The sequence below is a fragment of the Diospyros lotus genome, chromosome 13 (assembly GCF_014633365.1).
Source record: "Diospyros lotus cultivar Yz01 chromosome 13, ASM1463336v1, whole genome shotgun sequence".
Lineage (NCBI taxonomy): Eukaryota > Viridiplantae > Streptophyta > Magnoliopsida > Ericales > Ebenaceae > Diospyros > Diospyros lotus.
The window spans coordinates 32,547,588-32,554,356 of NC_068350.1; the positions used below are offsets into that span (position 1 = coordinate 32,547,588).

The 6,769-nt window shown below is 36.4% G+C and overlaps 2 protein-coding genes across 2 annotated transcripts; both read right to left on the reverse strand.

Moving 5' to 3' along the window:
* Nucleotides 1-705: 705 nt before the first annotated feature.
* LOC127788930 (uncharacterized) lies at nucleotides 706-1,404 on the reverse strand. Its single transcript, XM_052317642.1, has 2 exons — nucleotides 1,209-1,404; nucleotides 706-1,026 (listed from the first exon to the last, which is right to left on the reverse strand). Exons 1-2 carry the CDS (start codon nucleotides 1,339-1,341, stop codon nucleotides 818-820), a joined length of 342 nt encoding a protein of 113 aa, XP_052173602.1. The 5' UTR covers nucleotides 1,342-1,404; the 3' UTR covers nucleotides 706-817.
* Nucleotides 1,405-5,838: 4,434 nt separating this feature from the next.
* Nucleotides 5,839-6,279, reverse strand: LOC127788190 (uncharacterized). Its single transcript, XM_052316301.1, has one exon. It carries the CDS (start codon nucleotides 6,277-6,279, stop codon nucleotides 5,839-5,841), a length of 441 nt encoding a protein of 146 aa, XP_052172261.1.
* Between the last annotated feature and the right edge of the window lie 490 nt (nucleotides 6,280-6,769).

The following is a 6,769-nucleotide window of genomic DNA, read 5'->3' on the forward strand; positions in this document are numbered from 1 at the left end:
TTTCACCCCTTATATTGATATTTTTTTTTCGCATGGCAATCCGAACTTTTTATTGTTTTGATTACACCTCTGTATCTATATTTTTGAGTTAATTTAACCTTTATACTTTGATGTGTAAAAAGAAAGAAAAGGTTAAATTGAATCATAGCACTTTACCTTTTTTTTATATATATATATCAAAATAAATGAGTTAAAGTAACTTTATAATGTAGGTAAATAAATGTAATCAAAATAACGAAAAAATTTAGTTTTCTAAAAAAAAAAAAATAAGATCAAAATATAGAAATTAAATTGACACAAAAATATAGATCTAATGATGTAATTGAAATACTAAATAATTTGAATGGCCATAAAAAAAAGTGAATCTAAAAATAAAAATATAGATTTAGTCATTATTTTTTTAGATGTACGGAGTAAATAACTTCGGTCATGGACAATGCCATGCCTAACAAACAAAACATCTAAAAATTAGAAAATTTAAACCTTAAATCATAAAAAAATTATTATACGTGGTAAGCCACATACTCTTTTCATAAGAGATAAATACGAAACTTGTGGACTGGCAAGGCCCTGGGATTAGGCCTCAAGATCTGGGCTGATGGGCCCACCACTTAAGCGTAAGTTATGGCAGGACTTGGACGTCACCTATAGATAAACATGAAAACAACGAGGAAAAAAAGAAAGAAGAAAATAATAAAGAATATATAAACTGCAATACAGAAGAAAAATATTTAAATAAATTATGATTATCATATCACACAGCTGATCCTCGCGAGAGCCAACCATTATTTGCCATGTGTACCATTAAATTACAACCCTAACCTCGACAGGCATCCGCAGTCGGAGGAATTTTAGGATCGTGCCCGGGGTTCGATCCCGGCGGACCATAATCCATTACCTCTGCTTCGTCGTTGTCTGATTGTGTCGTCACCCCTTCCTTCTCAGTTTTCACGCCTGAAACTCTCCGATCACCGCCTCCGCCCACTGCCATCTCCTCCGATTTCGGTTTCGATCGATGAATCTCATCTGAAACGACGAAATTCACATCGAATTGAGAAGCGATTCAATTCGAGGAAATCGCCGTGATTAATAAAGGTAGAATCGAGGAAGCCACGGTTTACAGGTAGGTTTTAACATCGTTTTCCTCCGAGATGATGAAAGCATCGAAACGATTAGAGAATAAATTTTGAGTAAGGATGAGAACTTACTTGAGGTGCGAATTGCAGTCATGGAGGAGAAGAAGCAAGACGAAACCATCGCCATGAGTAGCAGTGCGAGAAGTTGCTTCTCTTCCATCGGTGTTTGAAATCGCCGGACCCGACAATTGAACGTAAAAACCATGGGAATTACTGCCGGCGGTTTATATAGTACAGAGGATGAAGAGAATTTGTATTTAGATTTAATGGAATTAGAATTCAAAAATATTATTTCAGCATTTTTAATCCATCACGTCACGTTAGGCTCTATATTAATATTTTATATATTTATATTCATAAAAAATTGAATTTAAATATTTAAATAATATTTTTTGTTTTCAATTTCTGTTGATAGACGATTGACCGAACTGTCAATTCTCTCTTCACAGTTTATGCACTACCGCCGTAGAGTCTTTCCGTCAAAGTGTCGATCATGAAAGAGAATGGATGAAGATGGCCTTTATCTAGGTTTGTCAAACAGGCCGGGCGGCCCATTAACTGGAGAAAAAGTGGGCTCCGATCGGGCTTTCTGGCTCACCAGCCCGGTCCACTAGCTCAACCCACTAGCCTAACAAGCTGGGCCCGTTGGCCCGACCATAATAAAATGATTAATAATAAATTAAAAAGAACATTGAAAGGAGTATTTTTATAATTACTTTGAATAAAAATTTATAAAATATTTTAAAATTGTATGTTTAACTATTATTTTAATAATAAAAAATTGTCTGGATTTCCACGAATTTATTTGGTCTTTTTGGAAGTAAAAAGGTTAATTTTGTCATAATTTTTAAAATTATAAGAGTCTATTTAGTTATTTTAAGAGTAAGAAAGTCAAATGGAGCTCAAATCAAGAGAGAATTTAACACTTTAGATGTTAAAATTATAAAGGACAAACATTGATAATATAGAGACAAAATCAATTTGATTTCTTCAACATCGTGTGTTTAAAGTTGTATAAAATGAATGTGAAGCAATGTACATTTAGCCTTGCAGACTTGAGATTATTTATATTCTCCGGACAACTTAATAATTTGAGCCATCATTATAACTATTATCATTGCTATGTTTTTGTAAAAATAAGGGCTTGAATTTTCTGTTCTATCTGTTATTATTTATATGTGATCAGAATATATACAAATGGTACATCTACGAGATCCCTCAATTTTACGGATAACAACTAGAGTGATATACTTGACAAGAATAGAGATTACAGATGTACAAGAGAAAATCAAGATAAATAAGAGATTATATATGTCAGATATGATTCTAATACTCCCCCTCAAATTTGTGCATGGAGATCACAAATGCCCAACTTGCGCTTTGTTTTGGGTATTTTCCGGATAAAATTAAATGGACTTGACTCAAACCAGAAGGCCAGACCAAACTCCCGAAACCCAGCGGGCCCAAGGCAAATCGTAGATCAAGCTCACAACAATGCCTCCTAGCTCGCTGGCCGACCTTTCAGCTCGCTTAACAAAAGAACGCGAAGTAATCGGAGGCAATATTCACCCACCTTATCAAAAAATAAATCAAATCCTTAAAAACATAGGATTCGTGCCCGATTGTGTGGAGCTGATAAGGAAATACTATCATCAAGATATTATCCTTCTATACTTAGAATTTATTCAAATTGTAAACACCCCACTCTATCAATAAGGGTCAAGAGCCATTGTATAAAAGGCAAGCAATAATATATTGTGACTTTGGGGCAATAATCAGATAACAGTTGTGGAGTAAGCATCGTTCTGGTCAAACCACGTAAAAATCCTTTTATGTGCTTTCTCTTCCTCTCTTTCGTATTTATTTTCTCAGTGCGAGCAAGACGAATCACAGTCGACCAATTTTCATTGTCGACATGTTTTAGTAGCTAAAAGTGGTCGAAATGTAGTGCCTTTGTGAACATATTTGCAGGTTGTTCTTGAGTTGGAATATGATGGGTGCTGATAATATTAAGAGCAAGCTGTTCTCGAACGAAATGACAATCTATCTCAATGTGTTTAGTGTGTTCATGAAAAATTGGATTAGAAGCTATGTGTAATGCAGCTTGATTGTCACAATAAAGGTGTATCGGTTCCGAATAAGTGACAGTAAGACTAGAGAGGAGATTGCACAACCATATTATTTCACTAGTAATAGCAACCATGGACCTATACTCGATTTCTGCTAAGGATCGGGAAACTGTTGATTGTTTCTTGGTCTTCCAAGATATGGGAGCGTTATCGAGTTGGGTACAAAAGCTAGACGTGGACCTCCTAGTTAATGGGAAGCTTACCTAATCTGAATCACAAAAACCTCTTAGTCGAAGATCATTATGTGACAGAAAGAAGAGACCTTGACTAGGAGAGGACTTCAAATAGTGCAACACTCACATGCAAGCTTCAAGATGGTTTTGTCATGGACATTGCATGCATTGGCTGAGAACATGCACGGAATACTTGATATATGGGAGAGTGATGGTCAAATAGATGAGTTTCCCAACCAGTCTGCGATAAGGGCTAGGATCATTAAGGACTTTGCTATCATTAAGTAAGAGGTTATGCTGTTGTGCCATGGGAAAATGAGAGGGTTTACAACCCTTGCCTCTTTTCATTTGAGATCCTTGTTAGCCTGGGAAAAGGATTTTGGCTCATCTTGGATGGAGATGGCCAAGAGAAAGGCTTTATGTGAAGGGGAAAATCGTGAATAAGAAAGGTGACAAGAGATTGGGTAAGAATTACCTGAGGAAACTACATTGGACATAGGTGAGTTGGAAGATGATACTCCAAGGAGTTCACACTCATAATCTTGAAGATGTTGTGGTGGTTGATGATTGTGTTGTGGCCTTTCAATCTTTGGATGCTCACTGGTCATGGTTAGGATCAAATTCTCATCAGAAGGGGCAGCAAATTCTGTTTAAAGTATTGGTTCACTAGGTATGATCTGAGCATTGTCACGATCTACTTCTTGAATTGGGAGAGGAATGACAACTTGAGGTGCTTTAGTGGTTTCTAGATTATTTGTTAGAAATGGGAAGCACTGTTCATAGAAGATAACATCACATGAAGTATAAATTCTTTTGGTGCTTAAATTATATACACAATATCCCTTCTGCCCCATAGGAATATCCAATAAACACACAAGGGTGTGAATGAGACCCAAATTTATCCTTTTGCTTAGCTAGATCATGAGCATAACAAAGGCACCCAAAATTCCACAAATGAGTATAAATAGGAGTTTTTCCAAAATAAACTTCAAAAGGGGTTTTTCCATTTAACTTGGGAGTGGGCATGTAATTAATCAAGTATGTTGCTATTAGAACACATTCACCCCAAAAATTGATGGATAACCTAGCTTGAAACCGCAAAGCTCTTGCCACTTCTAGGATAGATGTGGCGGTGTTTTCTTTCCACCACTCCATTTTGTTATGGTGTATGAATACAAGAAGTTTGATGTATAATGCCTTTTTCTTGAATTTTTTTTGACAAAGGTCCTAAAATGAATTCTAAGGCATTATCACTTCTGACTTGTTTAACATCTCGGTCAAATTGTGTTCTAACCATAACATGAAAATGAACAAAGTGAGAGTAAGCGTCTGATTTTTGTTGCAACAAATAAACCCAAGTGCATCTACTATGGTCATCAACAATGGTAAGAAAATAATGTGCACCAATATGTGAAGCTATTTTGTATGGACCCCAAATATCGATGTGAACTAAATAAAAAGGAAAGAAGGATTTATTGAAACTTAGAGGAAAAGAAGTACGAGTTTGTTTAGAACGATGGCAAACTTCACAACACTTATCAAATTTTGTGACAGGCAATTTTGATATTGAAAGAATAAGAGACAAACGATCAAAAGATAAATATCCTAAATGTTGATGCCACATATTTGAACTAGAATTTGAGCTAACCACAACAGCACGATGAGCGTGAATTCCCTTGAAGTAGTACAACCCTTCTCGCATTTCACCTGTTCCAATTAGCTTCCTCGTGGCAAGGTCCTACAAAACACAAAATTCATGAAAAAAAATGGCAGCACAATTTAAGGCCTTAGTTAGCTTACTAATGGACAATAGGTTGCATGTGAACTGGGGGACATATAGAACATTGTCAAGAGTAATATTATGAGATAAAGGGACACAACCACATGCTTGAATAGATAAATAAGTACCATCTGGTAGGTGCATATGAGGTGCAGATTGCATCTATGTTTGATTTGAAAATATAGAAGGGCAAGAGGTCATGCGATCTGATGTACCACTATCTAAGATCCAATCTGGATATTTACAAGCAGTTTGGGTAATCTTTCCAACAAAGCTAGTTGCATGGTTTTGGTTGCCATTGAGTAAGGCCATAAGCTGATCATATTGATCTGGAGTCAATCCTGTGATTAGTGAAGTGATTGATGAGGGTACTGCAACATTTTGCAGTGAAGTGGCGGCTTGATTAGCAATTGGTGGATTGAATCGTTCCTTTGATGACCTCCATCTACTATTCTAGTCTGCTAGGTAACCATTTAATTTGAAGCATTTTTCTTTTATGTGGCCTAACGTTTTGTAGTGTTTACAGTGTGGTCGGTTCCTAGTTTTTTATTGTGTGCCTTGTTGTTATCCATCTCTCTTGAACTTCTAACTGCAAAGGCTACTGAATCACCCACAGTTGATCAACTGTTAGCAATTTTCAATTGTTTTTCTTCTTTAGCAACCAACGCATAAGCTTTGGACAAATTCGGAAGCAGTTCCATGTTCAGAATCTGCAATCTTTCCATACCATAGTTATCATTCAAACCCATGAGGAATTGATGCAACTTTTTAGTATCATGTTTAGACACTAACTCTTTTGTAGCGCCACATGTGCATTGTGGGACTTTAGAATAAGTTCCAAGTTCATCCCACAACCTCTTTACTTTAGTATAGTAGGCTGATACAAAGAGATCTTCTTGATGCGCAAGAGAAATCTCACACTTTATCTCGTGGATGCGTGGCACATTGCTTTGCAAGAAGCGTTCTTCCAGATCCTTCCATATCTCATGTGCTTCATCATAGAAGGAAATGTTGTTTTGTAAATCCTTGTTGAGTGAGTTAAAAATCCATGCGACCACCATTGCGTTGCATTTTACCCAAGCATCTAGATCTGGATTTGAGTCTTCAGGATTAAAAAGAGTCTCATCTATAAAACCAATATTATTTTTGGCTCGCAGGGTATTAGTCACGACTCTGCACCAAGTAGGGTAGTTCGCCTCATTGAGTGGATAGGAAACCAGGGCATTACTTGGGCTGTCTGAGGGGGTAAGATGATAAGGAGATGTTGGTCCTTATCCCAACAAAGTTGTCTTTGATTCCTTTGGTGGGTCTTGAATCGAACTATGATCCGCTTTATCACTCATAACGACAGAAAAAACCACAGGCCTAATTTCTATGGAAACTACTTTGATACCATGTAAAAATAAGGGCTTGAATTTTTTGTTCTATTTGTTCTCATTCATATGTGATCAGAATATATACAAAGGGTACAGCTACAAGATTCCTCAATCTTAGGGATAACAACTAAAGTCTAGTGATATACTTGACAAGAATAGAGATTACAAATGTACA